Source organism: Chenopodium quinoa, unplaced genomic scaffold, assembly GCF_001683475.1.
Source record: "Chenopodium quinoa cultivar QQ74 unplaced genomic scaffold, ASM168347v1, whole genome shotgun sequence".
Lineage (NCBI taxonomy): Eukaryota > Viridiplantae > Streptophyta > Magnoliopsida > Caryophyllales > Amaranthaceae > Chenopodium > Chenopodium quinoa.
Window position 1 is genome coordinate 475,844 of NW_018745533.1, and position 20,051 is coordinate 495,894.

The window sequence follows — 20,051 nt, forward strand, 5'->3', positions numbered from 1 at the left end:
CCTAGGGTTGCATGATATACATAACAATTGACATACAGTAAATTGTTACACAATCAACCAAGCATCCCAAACCCTAACTCTCTATCTACTCGGCCCTCTCTCTCTCTCTCCTCCCTGTCCGTACGACCCTCCCTTGTGGGTGGCGCGTGGGTGGTGTTGTGGTGTGTTCGTGGCTCGGATCTCCGTTGAAGGTTGATTGAAGTGTTCAGTCACAACTAACTAGCATTAGTGGAGGTTTAATCCGTGCTCGTAGACTAAGTAGAGGAATCACACGTGGGGTTCTTGTTCTCCTTATTGTTCTTGTTCGATCACTTGTGGAATCACGCTTCAAAGGTATTATTCTTACTCTTTATGTGTTATGCATGAGATCCTTGGTTAGGTGCTATATGAATATGATTCATGATTATTTCCGTTGCGTAGTACCTATAATTCCCTACAGTGGTATCAGTTAGCCTCTTGCAATTACATATATTGAGTATCCATCCTTTGATAATCCACAATTTTAATTCAATTAGGAGGGAGAATAATTTAATTATGGGTCAATTAGTATATTAAATGTGATTTAACATATAGAATCATTAAAAGTTGTTTAATTTTCTCCATATTAGCCCTATTTTGACCCGATAATTTCCCTATGAAGTTCAAAAAAATTCAAACCCCCCCCCCAATATTTCGAAAATTTCGAAATCAAGAACCCTAATTTATGAAATTTGTGTTTTTGATTTTGATATAATTCGATATTATGTGTTTAAAGAATTTAATCCTTTTGATTTCATGTTAAATTATGAATTTTTCATGATCACTGATTTAATTTAAAAGTTAAATTGAATAGGGGATTAAATTCATGAAGAACCCTAATTTTGAAATTGAATATGATTTAATTTTAAAATGAGATGGACCACATTAATTTTAATTTTAATAAAAATATTTTGTTTTAAATTAAAAAAAATCAATCAAAAAAATAAATAAAAAAAAGGATTGAGGTGCGGCAGCCGCGGCTGGGTGGCGCAGCCGCGGCGACTGCCGCACCGGTGGTGGTCTAGGAGGGAGGGTGGGTTGGGCTCGGGTCGGTCAAGGGGCAGCGCAGCAGTGCACCACCCCGTTGTGTGTGCTGTTGCTGCTAACCTTGCATCGTTGCAGGGGCAGCGTACACTGCAAGGTGTACGGCCACCGTGGCCGGCTTCGGCTGACCACACCACGGTGGCTGACGCGGCTTTTTCAAAAAAAAATATATTTTATTTTATTTTGGATAAAATCAGTTTTTCAAAAATAAAAATTAAAAGATAAGTTTTGATTTTGAAAAGATAATTAACAAAGTTAAAGTTTTTAATTTTGTTAAGATAGGATAAATATGGAGCAAAAGATTCTATTTGGATACTAATTGATTAAATAATGTGATTATCCCATTATTATTTTAGGATATTAATTGATTTAAAATATGTGATTGGCAAGTAATTAGGATAGAATTTCCTAAAAGTTAGGATAATCATGGAAAATAAATATGATTTATCTTCCATAATTAAAATAAGATTTGATTCTATCTCATACCTAAATTAAAATATATGATATTTTATAATTGGTTATGAATAATATATGATATTATCTAATTACAGTAATTAATTAAATATGAGATATTTAGGAGCCATGTTTCCTTTACTGTGAACATTCGATGTTGTAGTTTAGGAAAGCATGATGAGTGATTTATTATATGGCATTTTATAATATATGATGTTATATATAGCTATATAGACTAGTATGACCCATAGATTCTAAATACGATCTGCGCATCGTTTCGTATTTTTGTAATCTAAATACGGTCTGCGTACTGTTAAGTATTTTTGTAATTTATTTTATTTTATTTAAGTAGTAGATAGAATAGAATAGTATTACAGGTTGCAGTTAATCCAAGAATCCATGGAGTGGAGGCCCAAAGGAGCAAGATGGATGAGATCCATGAAGGTTCAAGTGGGAGCTTTTGCTTTATTAGTTTTCTTAGGATTAAGGGGCCATACTATGTCATGTTTTATTTATGCATTAGTAGATTATGCATGTTAGATTTTATTTATGTTGTTTGATGATGCGCTAGAGTTCACTAAATAATCACAACATAATGAATCTAGGTCGTAATATTGAGGTAGCTTTTCCAATCAAAAACCCGATGAAACCTACGATATTTATGATGGGTCATGCCAAAGCAGGGTGTCATATTATATCTTAGGGGAGTGGGGGTAAAACAAATTTTACACTTTTGATTGGTTATACTCAACAAGGTTACCTAAAGAGTTTAGAACCTTGAAGCTAAGGGTAATAATTAAACATGTGATGGACAATTATTCAACCAAGAATTACAAAGAGTTGTAATCAGTAAAGAGTTTACTCACCTTGAAAATGTAATAGTTGATGGTAGGGCCAAAGTCCGGTCAATTATTGCACAAATAAAGGATCTTGGAATCATTCTATTCAACAGGGATCAATTAAATTGAATGAATGTTTTAAAGTTACCAGTTTTATAATCGCTTATGGTACTTTAAAATTTTATTAAACATAATTGAATTTTGCGATTACTTTTAAGTAACATGTCGTTCTAATTTTATTATTATATATAATCTCCTCGATTGAAAATAAAGTTGAGAAACGTTCTCAAAAGGTTAAAAGATAATCCATAAAACTATATTCCAATTTTGCTAAGATGGGTCTAAAAGGCAAGTTTTAGAAATCCATGTCACATGTCTAAGGTTGGTTTTATTCAAAATTTTTGAGTAAAATGCCCACACATCTTCATTTTGAAAAGTGTTTCAAGGGATACAATGAGATGGGAGGTACAACTCTCTAAAAGACAAGTATAGAAGTCCAATAAAATCTCTTATCTTCAATATGATTGAATATAAGAAAGTGATTGGAAAACTCTATGATCAAAAGTTGATCAAATGACGCTATTCTTCATCCACTTTATATAAGAGTTAAATAGTTGATTAAACTCTATTATAAATAATGATTGAATAGACTTAGCAAAATCATGAAATGTGCTTAAAGTAGTTAAGCAAAGCATCATTTTGAACCTAAGAGAAGTGTTCTAAGTGGCTCAAATGGGAAAGGTTTAGGAATATATGAGGATTGCATTAAAAAGTTATAGGCCAAGAAATGCAAATAAGTTGCTACTTCTCAAACCTAAAACTACTTATATGCTAAAAGTTGTTATGAACAACAAATGTTTCAAATTAAATGGACCAATTCCAATTGATTAGAAACTACCTCATATAGTTGGAAGGTAAAAGAATGGAAATGTTCCAAATTTAAGAAGTGTATTATAGAAATTGATTTAGCATATTGCTACTTCTTGGACATATGATGTCTTGTTTAGATCACTCATTGCACAATGTGGTTGAACTAAAGGAAGAAGTTATAGCTAAAAGAGAAATAAATCTACAAGTTTAGAAGCAAATGTTGCTACTTCACAAGTAGAATCTACAAGTCTAGAAGCAAAAGTTGCAACTTTACAAGTAGAACTTATATTTCACCTTACCTTGTTATTGGCTAGAATTAGGACGTTTTACCAAATTGAGCTTTAAACGGAAACTATTTACGAAAATGGTTGCGTGGCAAAACTATTTACCAAACTAAGCTTCCAGCATAAAACGCTGTCTCGGACAGCGTTTTACCCCTGGTTTTTTTTTTAAAAAAAAATTCAACTACAACTATTTTATATGTTCAACATAAAGCTCTGTCTCAGACAGCGCTTTATGCTTGAACATAAAGCGCTGTCTCAGACAGCGCTTTATGCTTGAACATAAAGCGCTGTCTCAGACAGCGCTTTTCTGCTGGAAACAGCAACCAGCATCCAGGCAGAAAACAAGCTTCAGCAAACAGCTTGCATGCTGCAGTCCTCCAACAGCCACCACAACAGCCAGCTCCACAGCCCTACCCCACCACCGTCGACCACCAACTCCGCCACTCCCCACCACGTACCACCACCATATTCTGGGAGTTCCGTCAACTTTAAGCACTGCAGAAAACTCGAAACAGCCCAACAACAGTCCAACCACCAAATTAACTTCAAAGCACACACGGAGTCATTCAAAAAAGATTTATTATATTAATTTCATAAGTGTTATGTACATCATTACACAAAATAACAGGGAATACAACAGATAATACTAGCCCGACTCATTTATTCGGGGTAAAGGTCCTGCCTCCTGAGTGTCGGCCCTCCGTCTGACACGTCGCCGCCTGTAATGAGTGACGGTGGTGAATGGGTCTCGGGGCGGTGGGGGAGTCAGCTGACTGGACGAGGGGTCCTCCTGGGTACCAGAGGGCGCAGTACTGTGGATGTTGTAATCCTCTGCGTGTCTGGGTGACGTAGGATCACATCCACCGCTGCTCTGGCCGAGATCGAACTGTGAGTTGCCATCATGACCGTCCCGCCGGTGGGCGAGATGAGCGTGACCATATCTCCGTAAGGTAGCGACGCCCATATCTCGCACCTGCTCGACCTGGGCTCTAGTGGGTCCGCACTCAAGGGAGACTGATAGCGCATCAACCATCGCCACCATATCCGCCGCCTGCAGTAATCATCGATCAGTCAGATCTATGGCATACAAATATGGAAATTGTTGAAAAGGAGTAGAAAAATAATAACTCACATATCCGCTAATGATGTCATATGCTGGATGGTAATGTGTGGATGGTGGTGCGTAGCTGGGGTTGATGAAGCGTCGTGTGATACGCCTGTACCACACCATGTACGGATCGTCGGGATCCATAGCCCCCTGCATTAGATCACCTCCAACGATGAACTCCAACCGTTGCTCCCATAGCTGAAGGAAACGCCAATGCTCCAGCGCCCAGCTGGTCTCCCCCTTTCCCCGACGATCAATGCCGTGAAGCTGTACACTAGTGTCACACCCCTGTGGGATAGTCTGGCGTAGTCCAAACTGCCTCATGACTCGGTCGGGCAGGTGACTCTCCACAACCTCGAAACAGATCAGGGGGACCCTAGCACGCCACTCCGCCTGATGGTCTAGCAGATGTGGAGGCATGGCATCTACCAAGTCAGGTACATACGGGTCCCATGTCACCTGTAAATACACATCAACAGTAATATTATGAATATGTTAGTTCGCAACAAGTACAATGTTAAAACAAAAAAGCTAAAACTGTATTTTAAATTGTTACCTGGTCCTCGGTGAGTCGGTCTAGGGCGTTTCGGTAATACGGAAGACCCCTCGCCGCATGAGCATGTGTCAGCCTGGGTACCACCCACCTAATATCGAACAATGTTTCAGTTAACAACCCCGCGCATTAAATAAAGCCTAACTCAATGAAAGTTGTATCGAACCTGCAACCATATGCCTCATCCGGTGTAGGGAGCGGGGGAGCATCGTACGCCTGGTACTGGTCGTCCTGGTCCTGCTCCCCCGACGGTGTATCGCAGGTCTGCCTGGTCTGCCTACATGGATATGCTCCCAAGCCCAGAACTGGCACACAGAGACACAAAACTAGCTTCAGTATGAAATATGTAAGTGCGTGGTGAAATAGTTTTTTTGGTACAGAAATAAGTGAGGTACCTGGAGGACAATCAGGGGACCTCCAATCTCGTTAGCACCTACGTGGGATGCTCTGCACAGCTGGCGATACAACGTCGCCAGACAGGCGCTACCCCAGCTGTAGCCTCGGATATGATCCCAGTCGTGGTCCAACAGCTGCATGTAAATGAGCTGGAGATGGCTCCCGCTCTTATTCCCGAACAACACGCCCGAGATGAGGAAGAACAAGTACGCCCGGGCGTATCTCTGAACCTGGGCGTCATCAGCCCCTGGTGGTAGCTCACGGAAAGTCTCACGGACCCAGCCGGTCCTCAACCCGGATCCCCTAATATCGGCGGGACCTGGCTGGACACCAAGTACCCAACCAACCAAACCGACGGGATCGACTAACGCGTGTCCTGTCACCGCAGACCCATGTACTGGAAGGCGCGTAAGAATCGCCACGTCCCGTAACGTAACGGTCGTCTCACCAACAGGTAGGTGGAAGGAGTGCGTCTCCTGTCTCCACCTCTCCGCGAGCGCAGTGACAAGCGCTCGATCGATCTCCCTATACGCCATACGGTGAAAACCACCTAAACCGACAAACTCGACGTACGCCAAAACGCGAGGATCGATTCCCCACCCCACCATGAACCTGGTGGTGTAATGCCTGCAAACGAGCTGCTTTGCCGGATCAACCTGTTAGAAAGAAATTAAGATCATATACCATATACACTCAACAAGCTGTAGTCCATGAACAAACAAATGCAATATTACCGTCTGATCCCATACGGCAACGCTGCGGTGTGTGCCCTGTAGTGTAAGCACAGAAGGGTCAACGGGTCCAGGCGTACGATCTTCACCGTCCATCGTATCTGTTCACATGCAATTTAACAAATCCCAACAGAGTTAACGCATTAGCAATTAACCAAAATGTTAACGATCAAATGTTCCAAATGTTATCAAATCATTCATAGTCATGTTCGGTTCTAGTGTTAGTGGTTCCATATTTCCCCCACTATACTCGACCCGGGGTCCATCAAACAGAATTTCTCCTCCCCACCGGCATAACAAAACTACATTTTGTGACGCCATATTCTACATAACCAAAACACATTTTAGGATTATCGAAATCTAGAGCGAGGTAAATTATCAACACTGAAATAAGACTCTTCTCACCTATAACAACTTCACTTTCAACAACTTCACCAATTTCAACAATTTCATGAACTTTGAATTATTTCAACAATTTCAACCTAAACTATTTCAATAATTTCAACAATTTCATCTCTTCTCACCAATTTCAACCATTAACAACTTCAACATTTTCACCATCATCAACTTCACCAATGTCATGAACAATTTCAATAACAATGTACCACATCACCATCAATAATTATCAACAATGTACCACATTTTCATTAATAATTAGCAACAATTACAGGCAATTGACATGAATTAACAACAAGTAAGAGCAATTACATACAATTCACAATAATTAACCACAATAACTATGCAATTACACTAAATTCAGTTTAGGGCTAACCACGAAATTGAGTGAGTGAGTGTGAGAGGGAGGAGGGCAGCAGCAAGGTGGCGGCAGCAGCGGTGGCGCAAGGGTGGGCGGCGGCGGCAATGCGGGTGTTTGAGTACGGTCGTGGTTTAGTGTGAGAGGGAGGAGGGAAAGCGTTGAGGTTGAGGTTGAGTTCTTGCGCATTCTGCTGAAGTGAACATGCTGATATATGGCCATGAAACGCTGTCCCGGACAGCGTTTCATTTAAAAAAAAAAAAAAAAACGCTGTCTCGGACAGCGTTTTACCCATTGAATTTTTTTTAAAAAAAACCCAAGGATAAAACGCTGTCCGAGACAGCGTTTTATGCCCTACTGAATTTAAAAAAATACAGAAGGTAAAGCGTTGTATGTAGTACATAAAGCGCTGTCTGAGACAGCGTTTTATGTTCAACATACAATTGTTAATAATTTTTTTTAAAAAAATACAAAAGGTAAAAACGCTGTCCGAGACAGCGTTTTACCAACTGAATATTTTTTTAAAAAATACCAGAGCATAAAACGCTGTCTCGGACAGCGTTTTATGCTGGAAGCTTAGTTTGGTAAATAGTTTTGCCACGCAACCATTTTCGTAAATAGTTTCCGTTTAAAGCTCAATTTGGTAAAACGTCCCTAGAATTAAATAAATGTTATTCATTCTTGCCATTATCAAAATACCATTCAATGTTAGTAATGACTAAGCATCAAAGATTCAAAAATGTGGAATAAATGTTATTCTATGCTTCATTGAGTCATAATGTGTTTTGAGTTGCTAAATAGGTTCAAAGTTCTATATGATAGAAATAATTGAACCATTTCTATAAATGAATTGTCTCTAAAATGTCAAATAATTCGAACAAAAATGAACATTGCATACGAAAGATCCAAAGGGATGGACTTTCAATATCATTAGATGATGAATCCATTGATATATGTAATTATCATTCTAATTTGAAATTTTGACAAAATCACCATTTAGAGAAATGATGATGTGAACTCAAGGTCGAATACATATTGATGTAAGAAAACCAAAGGTTGAAAGGCTAGAGACGGACAATGAAACTTCATTTATGATACGATCACTACTTGTACTTAGTTGAAGCATAAGAGTGAAAATTTTGAAAAGTTCAAAATGTTCAGTATGAAGTTCAGTATCAACTTGACAAGATAATGATTACATTACAATATGATTGTAATTGTGAAAATTTAAGTCAAGACATATACTTGGCAACACATTCAAAATATCGTGATATGATCGTAATAATGAAAATTTAAGCCAAGACCTTGATGAACATCCAAGAGTTGTGAAATCGTTTTACAACAAACTCCGAAAGAAAACCTTGTGAAGTGTTTATGAAGGGAGCTATCAATCTATATAAGATATATTTTGATAATGGATGAAAATTACCTATCTTCCAACCATTGTTCAAGGGATATACTTTTAAGAAGAGCTACAAAACTAAACAAACTACAAAAATCTTGAAAAGTTCGAGAGCCTTGAAAGAGTTCAAGAAAAGTGAATTCGAAAATCTTGAAGAAATTTGAGAAGTAATCGAATCAAAGCAACAATATGAGCATGATTCACCTCATGTTACAAGTGACAACGCATAGTCTCATTAAGTGTAATGGGAATAATAACCATGTGTCGAAGGTAGTACATTCCAAGTGCACATCCTCAATTGTCGTTTCTCATTGAAACTAAACAAAGTTGTTGTATAAGTTTCAATTGTTGCATCAAAACCCACAATGATGACTAGCATATGTAAAACTTAGTCAAAGAAATATGATTTCATATTGATTAAGAGTTCTAAAATATTCATTTTGGAACATGATGATTATGCAAGTAATAAATATGATTTGACAAGTTATGACTCCAAGTGGTTTAAAAACCAGGAAATCTGAAATAGATTCTAAATCTGTAAGCAAGTGTATGACACTTGAATAATTTGCCTAATTGGGTGAGACCCATTATAAGCAAAACAGACAAGAAAGAAAAAGGTTTTCTAACTAAAGCAAAGACTTATTAAAGGATTCAACTAATTCATAGTATGGCTACGATGAAAACTTTATATTAGTCATGTTGCAAAGATCTATTAAAGATATTTTAGTGATTACTACCTTATAAGATTTGGTAGATGGACTTCAAAACACTTTATTGAAATTGTTCATGAAAGAAGATTTGTATATGATACAATCAAAAGTTTGAAGATCCAATAATCCTAGGGATGCATAGCATCATGGAGTTAGTGTTCTTAATTTTGTGAGTAAATTAAATCGTTTGATGTTCTCGTAAAATGAAGAAAAGGTCTTGTGTGTACAAGATGTTTAGTGGGAGCTATGAAGTCTTCTTGGTCTAGTATAAAGAGCAAATTATTCATTACTTGAAGAGTCAAGTGGTGGGTAGTGCATTTTGTATGAAAAACCTTGAAGAGAATGATGAGTACATTTGGGATTCAAAATCTATAGAGATAGGTTTTGATTGATGTTTGAGTTTGGTTAAGAAGTTTATATTGATAAGATTCGTATAAGGTTCAACATTATATTGAAAGGAGTTTCCATCCCATGTAACATGGCACATTGCTTAATGATTCAATACTTTGAGAAAGATTGATGAAATTAAGGGGTTGAATGATGATCCTCATGCAATATGCAAAGGATGCATCATGCATGTCGTGGACTATACTCGTCTATTTGATTCACACGTTTTAGAACAAGTGATGATAGATTTCTATCAAAATCCAATATAATGTTGGAATACAAATTAGAAATTCCAGAGTTCCTTGCGAAAGGGCGAAGGAAAATTCTTAGTGTATGGAGATGAAAATGATTATAAGATTTAGAAATTGCAAAGTTCATGTTTATGAGAATGTCTCATGAACTCTACTTAATAAACCCCTTCCATTTCCAAAGCATGAGAAACATGCTAATGAAATTGGATTGAGGCAAATGATGTGATTAGAAGTCGTATTTGTTTTTGGGGAAAAACAAGTTACATGTGTAATACATTCATTTGCAGAATTATGTTTATCAATTGAAACAAAGTTTCAATCTTATTTAATCGTGGTTTCAAGATTAAATAAAATGTCCAAAATAATTATGAATTGATGGGCTTATCAGGTTGATGACCTGGTGAATGAAACCCCACAGGTGAACTAAATTCATATATTATTTAAGTTCCTAGTTCGGAATCGTTAAACTGGACATAAATGATTTCAATTCATGGACTAGCATGTAAGATTGATTGGATAGCGCAGTTTCATGGGCTATAGGAGCGTAGTGAAGCTCGGTCAATCACATGGATATGCATGAATGATGCATGATCGAACTACTGACCTACTTTGAAGTTCAAGTATAGAGCTTCCGGATATATTAGTGGATTCCTTTGACATGAGTGGAACATTGATTTCATTCAATGATTGATTTAACTGTGGTACATTCAAACGTCCAGTTGTAACTGGGGATTATAAAGGGTGTTTCCCGGTTGCTTCATGAGTTGAGTGGGAGCTTTGGTTGCCACAAGATTGAATTGAGTCTACCTATTTAATTAGGAATGTGTCTTGGCCCCTTAAAGAGGGAGAATTCAGAAAATGCATGGTCGTGCTCAAATGCATTACATAGTAATCATTTGTTCTGTGAATCTCACTCAGTATTTCAAGAAAAGATTTGTAGACTAATATGATCACGACATGAGATGCAATCATATTATCAAATCGACACACATTGACTTAAGGAATTTGAATATTGCGCACTTGTCTCAGACAAGCGGGAGATTGAAGGAGTTATGTCTTCGATAAGTGCAATTACTAGATATATCAAGGATCACTATTATGGAGATAATAAGTTCATTCTATAGGGTCGTCAATGTTTGGTGATAGATATGACAATTGATCTTTGGGCTAGCTTAATGGCCTAAAGCCTTATAGAATGGACCCTACAAGGTCACACATAAGAGTACTGGGTTAAACAAGTTAGAGGTCTATTATTGGGCCTCATGAGTTCATGACATACCACATTGATATTTGGGCTTGGATAATTAGAAGAGTCTAATGAGTTTTGGACTTGACATGGTTTTATTTCTAGATATGATCTATAAATATAAACCATGCCTAGGGTTGTATGATATACATAACAATTGACATACAGTAAATTGTTACACAAGTAACCAAGCATCCCAAACCCTAACTCTCTCTCTACTCGGCCCTCTCTCTCTCCTCCCTGTCCGTACGGCCCTCCCTTGTGGGTGGCGCGTGTGGTGGCGCGTGGGTGGTGTTGTGGTGTGTTCGTGTCTCGGATCTCCGTTGAAGGTTGATTGAAGTGTTCAGTCACAACTAACTAGCATTAGTGGAGGTTTAATCCGTGCTTGTGGACTAAGTAGAGGAATCACACGTGGGGTTCTTGTTCTCCTTATTGTTCTTGTTCGATCACTTGTGGAATCACGCTTCAAAGGTATTATTCTTACTCTTTATGTGTTATGCATGAGATCCTTGATTAGGTGCTATATGAATATGATTCATGATTATTTCCGCTGCGTAGTACCTATAATTCCCTACAGTACCCTTGACCAAACTAGTAACACCCTACAATTTTTGACGTAGAATGTTCGATCTAAGATTCCACGAAGAAAACGAGCTCACATTTCTTTAGTTCTCATCGATGTCACTACTTCAAATGTTGTTGATGATCTTAAGGATAATTAATCACAATTTTTCACAGCAATTTAACACCCAATTTCTACAATTTCGGGCTTTAATTACAACAATTTGGCAAAGACGAGAGAGAAAATTGAGTGGAGTAGAGATATAGTTGTTGGTGATGTGTGGTTTGGTTTGAAGAAGAAGCTAAGAAAAGAGGAGAGAGAAAATGGGTGGAGTAGAGATATGATTGTTGGTGATGTGTGGTTTGGCTTGGAGAAGAAGATAAGAAAAGAAGAGAGAGAAGAGTTGTGGTATTTTAAAAAAAAATTAATAAAATTGTGGCTAGCCACACCCTGTGGCCAGCCACATACAAAAATTTGTGATAAAGAAATGGAGGAAGTATCACTTAGGCTCAGTTTTGTTCACCTCATTTCCACTTATTTCAAGGCATATGTTTAAATAAGTTGTGATAAGGGTTAACTATGGCTACCCAAGTTTAATTTATAACTAAATTAAGTTCTAATAATTTTTTATAAGATCAAAAAAAGTTCAGATAATATAAGATAAGTAAAAATCAAGTGAATAGAATGCACTCTTAGAATGAAATGTTTTACTGTGGTTTGGGGTTCGAATCTGAATATACTCTTTTCCTAAAAACCCTGAATCTTCATCTCCCTTTCAACCATGCCTGACTCAGAAATTCAGAAGGTTTGCTTAATTGTTTTTGAATATTATGTGTATCGTCATTCCATTCTATCATAAGTTAGATATAATTTGTTCTTTTTGTGAGTTGAAAGTTAATAACTTGGAGTTTCCAAAAATTGATTAAAGATTATATGATACTCCAATTTTTAATTTGATATGGCAATATGGGTTGTTTTTAAATTTTAATAATTTTGATCAATGCAGTAATCCGTAGCAGAATGACTTGCATTCTGTTGTGTTTACTATGTAAAATTGATAAATTATTCAATTTATATACTGTAAATGGAGTATATTTCCAACCTCGAAAACCCATGTCCAAAGTGGGTATAAGTGTCTAACTTGGCTATTTTGTATGTGACAATTTTCCGTGAGTTTGGCCAAGATTAAGTCTAAATTGCCTATCCATGTCCGAGTGTTAAGGTAAGACACTAGCACCTGAGGTGAACTACATGGTCTAAGTAACATGGTATCCATCAAAAGTGAGCATTTTTGCAGAAAATGAGTTTGACAGGCATAGTGTGTACTTTGTATATGTTCACTGGAACGAACCAAGTTCAGCTACCAAATGAGCTATGTTACTCAGACTAGGCTAGAACTGTTGAACACGGCCATGTTATGGAAAGTATACTTAAGTTACATACCCGTGCCCACGTGTCAAGTTTGGTGACATGTGGATTCGGAGTGATAAACAAAGTATTAAAAAGTGTAGAAACTTTATTTTGGTTATTCTCATTAAGTTACAGGGAAATCACAAAAATTATGCTGCCAATCAAATGTACTTGGGACTTGGGAATTTTTATGTCTTGGGAATTCTGTTTTGGAAATAAACTCATGAAAACTATGACTTTATATAGGAACTACTCCGTAATTCTTTTATAGATGAAATGAGACCATTGTTTAATTGCACACTCTTTTTACATGGTTTTTTCCTTTGATGATATTATCAAAAGTAACTGAATTTCAATAACCTTCAATTGAACGACTTTATGATCTGAATTTATTATGGAGTAAGTTCTTTTAGGGAACTCAAGTCATCTATGCTTCTGGCTAAATCTGTTCATCTCTTAGAGGTATTACTAGCTAGCTTCCTTTGTGTTTTACAAGTTGGGGTTTAACTCCCTTTGTGCATGCTGTAGCACCCTCTAGTATGCTTCATTTTGAGAGAGGAAGGAATCAAGGGGGAGGAAGCTTAAAAAAGTACATAATTGATGAATATTCGGAATATAGGCTGTAGCACCTTCTAGTATGTTTAATGTGTGTTATTTTATAAACTTGTGTTTTGATCTCACCCAAAAATAATTTAACCTACACTTTTAAGGTTTGAAAAATGAAACCTAATTGTCTCCTCCGACCTACACCTAAAGGTGTTTTGTGCCCAACTCATGACTTGTGGAAGGGTGGTGTAATGTAATGCTTGCATGCTTTTAAAAAAATGTTCACTTATTTTTGTGTGTTATGTCGAGTTGGGCCATGTTGTACTTTTCTGTAAAAAAATGTGGCACAGCCCGATATGTACAATAACGTATTAACTTTACATTGTGTACCTACTCCGAGCCGTGTTGTGCTTTTTTCACAAGACCCACATTGCTACACAAGACCCTGGTCTCAATCTCACTAAGAGTAATGATAAAAATGGTGATAGCTACACTTAGCTGGACATTATTTAGCCACCCAGAAGAGTAGGTGTTGTTGTTTGTTGACTAATTAAATACAATAAAAAGGGGTTGAAAATTGAAATACATATTTTATAATCTTATCATATGAATTTGAATTTGATAACTCAAGTACAGTATTCTATCACACGTTCCATGAGCTTACTAAATTAATAGTTTGGTAGTTTAATTCTGACGTATTAGCATTTTAGCCAATGTCCACTAGTACCCAGTATATACCCACCGCCATTTTCACATTCTTTAAAATATTTCCCAAATTATATTATATAGTTGCTGCTCAAGATTTTTCTTACCAAATATGCAAATTGAATTTCATACCCAGAAAATGTTTTGCTAGAAAAACCATGTTCCTCCAAATTTGGAAGTAACAACTTTCAGGTTAGTCAAAGTTGCACTTATATAGCATTTAATTTATGTTGATGATTGCAAAAAAGTTCTGATATTAGAATGTTTTTTTGTCAGGTGATTTTGGGAATGATAGAATGAGCAGAATTGGTTATTCTTGGAGGTTTGTAATTTACTGAAACTCTGTTTATTCCTAGTAAAGAAAAACATGTATTTGGGTAATTGTTTACATTAGTCTGTTTATTCTGGGTGATTGTGTATATTTGATTCTGAGTAGCTGTTACAATGGAGGGTAGTAGTTATCAAAATGAAAATGATGTTGTATTAGCTATAGTTGCTGCTGGAGTAGCAGCAGATAGCAGTAAGTCACCAGAACAAAGCACTATGTTGTCAGACCAAGGAAAAAATTTTATGTTTACACCAATGTCTCCTGAAATCACTAAGTTAAGCCCCAATTCGACACCCCAAAGACCTCCTAAGGTTCCGATTGAGCTCATGAGAAGGCGCTCTTCTCTTGCTAGGTCGAAAACTAAGTCAAGATTAGTTGAGCCACCCTATCCTAGTGATGAAGCTTTGGTTGATGAAACCACTTATCTAGTGGTTCCAAAAACACCTGTTAGAACGCCTAAGGCGTCTCCTAGAGTTAGTGTAGGAACTCCAGTAAGCATCCCAAAATCACCTTTTTCAGTGTTAGGAAATGAGGAAGAGGAGGATGAGGATGTTTACAAATCCATTGACCTTCAATTGAATCAAAAATCTCGTAAGAGATTGAAATTCTTTGCTTTGTTGGAGTGGATAGTGTTCATTAGCTTGATGGGTTTGTTAATCGCTAGCTTGACTATCAAACAATTGAAAGGTACCGCGTTGTGGAGTTTAAGACTTTGGAAATGGTGTGTTTTTGTCATAGTAATATTTTGTGGTCGATTGGTAACAGGATGGTTCATGAACATTCTTGTATACTTGGTGGAACAAAAACTCTTGCTTAAGAAGAAAGTTCTGTATTTTGTTTATGGACTAAAGAAAAGTTTACGAGTTTTCCTTTGGTTGAGTTTTGTTCTTCTAGCATGGATTTTATTGTTTACACATGGGAACAACAGATCAAGGAAGACCAAAAAAGTTCTACATTATATTACAATGGCTATTGCTGGGTTTCTAGTAGGGGCCGGACTATGGCTACTGAAGACTGTACTTATTAAACTTTTAGCTTTATCATTCCATGTCAAAAGGTTTTTTGATCGAATTCAGGAGTCTTTATTTGATCAGTATGTTCTTCAAACACTTTCCGGTCCTCCATGTATGGAGATGGCACAAAGCTTGACCAGATCAAGGACTAGTGGTCAGCTAAGTTTAGAACGAATGACAAAAAGCTCAGGGGTAAAAGAAGAAGTTATCAATGTAGAGAAGCTTCACAAAATAAACCAAGATAAAGTTTCTGCTTGGACCATGAAAGGGTTAATTGATGTCATAAGGAGAACAAAGTTGTCTACTATATCTAATACCCTTGATTATGATGAAGATGATGAGACGGGTGAGCAAAATAAAGAGATCACGAGTGAATGGGAAGCAAAAGTTTCTGCTCTTAAGATCTTCAAAAATGTTGCTAAACCTGGCTACAAGTAAGATAATGCACCTTCTGACAATTCTCCTCTGAAACTCTGAACTCGGTCTGAAACTATTACTCTAACTTCTTATTATTTTGTGGACATAGGTATATTGATGAAGAAGATCTCTTACGTTTTATGAAAATGGATGAAGTAAACCAAGTATTTCCCTTATTTGAAGGTGCTGTTGACACAGCAAGGATCAGAAAGACAGCTTTAAAGAAATGGGTGGTAAGACACTGATTCTGAAATATGCTTGTTTTATTTGAAAGAAATCTTCCACACACGAGTCTTAAGTATTATAGACACGAGTCTTAAGTTCAGAGTATTAACTTCAAATTGCGGGTTAATATGGTTACTTTGAGTTTGTATTATAGACATAATTCTTACAAATTCGTTGGTTGCAGGTTAATTCTTACTTGGAGCGTAAATCACTTGCTCATTCATTAAATGATACAAAAACCGCTGTAGAAGAGTTGAATAGAATAGCTTCAGGCGTGGTGGTGATTATTATGATTATTGTGTGGAATCTTATGATGGGATTTTTGGACACCAAAATACTTGTCTTTATCTCATCTCAACTGCTACTTGTGGCATTTATGTTTGGCAATTCCGTCAAGACTGTTTTTGAAGCAATCATATTTGTATTTATAATGCATCCTTTTGATGTGGGTGACCGTTGTGTGATTGATGGTGTTCAGGTAAACTGAAAATGCCTATTACATGACCTTGATTGGATTCTGCTGCTCGATCTCATTCACTTGTACTAACCAATTGAGCGTTTTTGGCAGATGGTTGTTGAAGAGATGAACATATTGACCACAATATTCTTAAGATATGATAATGAAAAGATTACCTATCCAAATTCTGTTTTGGCAACCAAACCTATCAGCAACTTCTATCGGAGCCCTGAAATGGGTGACTCAGTTGAGTTTGCAATCGACTTCTCCACTACAGTAGATACCATTGCTGCTCTAAAGACTAGGATCAAATCGTAAGTTATCTGTACTTTCTTACACCAGAAAAATGGGAGAACTCGAGTCATGGCATTTATATTTAACCTTTTCAGTAATTTCCTTTAAACTAGTGTTTTTTGGTTTTGAGGTTGGTTCTTACTTCAACATACTTTAACTGGACTCAGGTACATAGAAAACAAACCTGAATACTGGCGACTAGGCCATAGCGTACAATTGAAAGAGATTGTGGATATGAACAAGATTAAGATGGTTCTTTATGTCAACCACACTATCAACTTTCAGAACATTGGAGAGAAAGGAGTCAGAAGATCTGATCTTGTCCTGGAGCTGAAGAAAATTTTCGAGGAGTTGCGAATCATATATCATCTTCTTCCACAGGATGTGCATGTTACACATGTTGGGGGGCCGGCAGCATCTCCTTCTTTTGCCCATTACTGACCAAGTTTTCAATCTCTTGGTATGTATAGTTCTTGCCTTTAACATGTTCTGCACCATTAGATAATGAACACCTTTTTTAGGATGTCTGGAAAAAGTTGTCATTTGTCTTAGAATAATACTCCGTTGTGTATTATGATTGAATATTTGTAATATGTCCTTGCATAAATCAAAGCATGTATACAGTAAAAAGGTGATATGGAGTGGAGAGGAATTATAACACAATTTCTATGAAGGAACTATTGTAAAATCATTTCCTATATAAATAATAAAAAAATTATGACAGTTCGAAAAATGATTTCAGATAGAGGGAGTACACTCAGTAATTGGCTAATTGCAACAGTTAGTTATGGAAAATAGGAATCAATATTTTGCTAGAAGTGGAATGGGTTTAAGAGCTTATACACAGCAGAATGTTGTGGCCTGTGCCGAAAAGCTGCAGGATGTATATTAGCGTCTGAGATATGACCCCTTTTTTTTGTGAGGGGAAGAGTTTGTACATACCAATTCCTTACTACTCTGAGATAGGAACCCTTTTATTTGTGAGCTAGGACCCCTATATTAGCGTCTGAGATAGGACCCCATTTTGTTGTAAGCTATGAAGTTCCGACAAAGCAATTATTCTTTGAGGGAAAGAGTTTGTACATACCAATTCCTAACTACTCTTCATATCACATCTTAAAAATATGTTTTGAATTGCTGGTAGTCAGAAACTCAGACCATTTCTCTGTTCTATACTTTCAGCTAGCCTCTATGGTTCAAGCTTCAAGTGTACATTTTGTTGGTACAGACTTCTTTTCCCTGCTTACATTTGTGTCTAATTGATTAACCTTTCTTGCATAGGTCTCTTGGCAGGCTCAGCGGTGGACTAAGTATAATTTACTACAAAGAAGGTTACATACGATTTTGTGAAGATACATCGGCCCATGAGCAAGTGGTAGCACATCCAAATCCTGAAGAAGTGTACAGTTATGATGAAATTTAGGTTCCAAATATTATACTACATACTATTGCCCAACTAGTCTTCTAAGTTATATGTTGTCAGACCAAATTTTCGTCTAAGATGGGGATACTTTGTAATTTAGGCATCCTGCAACTATGCATTGTTGTACTTTAAATTACCATTTTTTTCAAAACAAAAAAAATATATATATATATATATATATGTTTTATGAAATCTTCAATGTAATTTCCTTCAAAAAAGAAATTCAATGTAATTGTTGCGTGTCTTATACTTAAATTGTGACGCATAACTATTAGGGGTTGTTTGGTTACACAAAGAAAATGGGAGAAGTGGAAAATCATGGGAATTTGAAAATGCATGAGTTGTTTGGTTGACAATAAAAAGTGTAAATGAGGGAATTGCAAATTCATGGGAATTATGACTTCCCACAAAACATGGGAAGTTAATTACCTAACCCCCCTAGGTAAGTCAAACTTCCCATGATTTGCAACTTCCCTCATGCCAACCAAACAACTTTATACAATTCTCATGATTTTAATGTAGGAATTTAATTCCCATAAAATACAAATTCCTATGGGAAGTAATTTCTCATACCAACCAAACGACACCTTAATACGTAGTGCAAAGTTCTCTTTTTAAAAGAAGACATTATATGGTAAACTCTATAAATTAGTGCAATGGTTTTAAAATATGTAATAAAAGTACAAAATTCTGGCGTCATACATATATACATTCAGGGGCGGACCCACCTTTAGTCATAGTGGATCCGGTGACACAGTATTTTTTTAAAAAATAAAATATCAAAGAGACCCCTTATTATAGATAGGTGATCCCTTTGATGCTGCTATTGGTAACAACAAACAATATCAAAGAGACCTCTTATTAAGATAGGAGCTCTTTGATGCTGCTAGCTTTTAAATATTAAAGAGACCTGTTATTTATATAAGAGGTCTCTTTGATGCTGCTATTGCATTTCGCAATTTTTTTGCGCTACTTTCTTTTTGTCATTAAAGAGACCAGTTATATTTAATAACTGGTCTCTTAAGTTATCTCACTTTTTTTTGTATAATTTTTTAATCATTTTTTTTCCCTTTTTATATCTTATATTTGTACAACCAATTTTAATATTTCCCCATAAAGCTTATCAATTAACTAAAAATCATAAAGTTAATTCAATATAATAATTTTATTGTACCATTTGTTTATAACATGTTATTTGTACTATTTTCGACTTGTAAAATTGAATTCTTAAGTACTGTATTTGGTTGTGGTATGAATTTTTGTGTCCTATTTTTGGATTGAAATCAATTTGGTGAAATATATATATATATATATATATATATATATATATATATATATATATATATATATATATATAATTTTTGGATTGAAATTAATTATGAACAAGACATGGAAAAAAAAAATTGTACTTTCACAAATGATCAATAATTGATGGTGTCACACTATCTCGGAAATCCTGGATCCGCCACTGTATACATTCATAAATAGAATTGAATATTTGAATAAATCTTTTGTAATTTAAGCCACAATTACCTTCTTACCTACTCATACTATTAAACTCACCACCCGCCAAATTGAGATTATTTAAAAATTACACAACTTATTGACTTCTTCAGTCAATGCAG

The 20,051-nt window shown here is 36.3% G+C and overlaps 3 protein-coding genes across 3 annotated transcripts; 1 reads left to right on the top strand and 2 right to left on the bottom strand.

The window, feature by feature from the left end:
* Positions 1–3,546: 3,546 nt before the first annotated feature.
* Positions 3,547–5,200, bottom strand: LOC110715856 (serine/threonine-protein phosphatase 7 long form homolog). Its single transcript, XM_021894475.1, has 3 exons — positions 5,173–5,200; positions 4,641–5,075; positions 3,547–4,559 (listed from the first exon to the last, which is right to left on the bottom strand). Exons 2-3 carry the CDS (start codon positions 5,034–5,036, stop codon positions 4,155–4,157), a joined length of 801 nt encoding a protein of 266 aa, XP_021750167.1. The 5' UTR covers positions 5,037–5,075; positions 5,173–5,200; the 3' UTR covers positions 3,547–4,154.
* LOC110715855 (serine/threonine-protein phosphatase 7 long form homolog) lies at positions 5,200–7,305 on the bottom strand. Its single transcript, XM_021894474.1, has 5 exons — positions 7,069–7,305; positions 6,300–6,397; positions 5,565–6,221; positions 5,336–5,474; positions 5,200–5,260 (listed from the first exon to the last, which is right to left on the bottom strand). The coding sequence occupies exons 2-5, from the start codon at positions 6,390–6,392 to the stop codon at positions 5,241–5,243; spliced, it is 909 nt and encodes a 302-aa protein (XP_021750166.1). The 5' UTR covers positions 6,393–6,397; positions 7,069–7,305; the 3' UTR covers positions 5,200–5,240.
* Positions 7,306–14,165: 6,860 nt separating this feature from the next.
* On the top strand, positions 14,166–18,639 carry LOC110715927 (mechanosensitive ion channel protein 10-like). Its single transcript, XM_021894545.1, has 7 exons — positions 14,166–14,461; positions 14,546–16,044; positions 16,137–16,260; positions 16,437–16,730; positions 16,821–17,023; positions 17,171–17,463; positions 18,285–18,639. Exons 2-6 carry the CDS (start codon positions 14,714–14,716, stop codon positions 17,442–17,444), a joined length of 2,226 nt encoding a protein of 741 aa, XP_021750237.1. The 5' UTR covers positions 14,166–14,461; positions 14,546–14,713; the 3' UTR covers positions 17,445–17,463; positions 18,285–18,639.
* The last annotated feature ends 1,412 nt before the right edge of the window (positions 18,640–20,051 follow it).

Coding starts and splice junctions, on each gene's coding strand:
- LOC110715927 (XM_021894545.1), top strand. CDS start 14,714: ATGGAGGGTAGTAGTTATCAAAATGAAAATGATGTTGTATTAGCTATA. Junction 16,045..16,136: donor GTTGCTAAACCTGGCTACAA/GTAAGATAATGC, acceptor TTGTGGACATAG/GTATATTGATGAAGAAGATC. Junction 17,024..17,170: donor CTAAAGACTAGGATCAAATC/GTAAGTTATCTG, acceptor AACTGGACTCAG/GTACATAGAAAACAAACCTG.
- LOC110715856 (XM_021894475.1), bottom strand. CDS start 5,036: ATGCCTCCACATCTGCTAGACCATCAGGCGGAGTGGCGTGCTAGGGTC. Junction 4,560..4,640: donor ATGACATCATTAGCGGATAT/GTGAGTTATTAT, acceptor TGATTACTGCAG/GCGGCGGATATGGTGGCGAT.
- LOC110715855 (XM_021894474.1), bottom strand. CDS start 6,392: ATGGACGGTGAAGATCGTACGCCTGGACCCGTTGACCCTTCTGTGCTT. Junction 6,222..6,299: donor TTGCCGTATGGGATCAGACG/GTAATATTGCAT, acceptor TCTTTCTAACAG/GTTGATCCGGCAAAGCAGCT. Junction 5,475..5,564: donor GTCCCCTGATTGTCCTCCAG/GTACCTCACTTA, acceptor TCTGTGTGCCAG/TTCTGGGCTTGGGAGCATAT.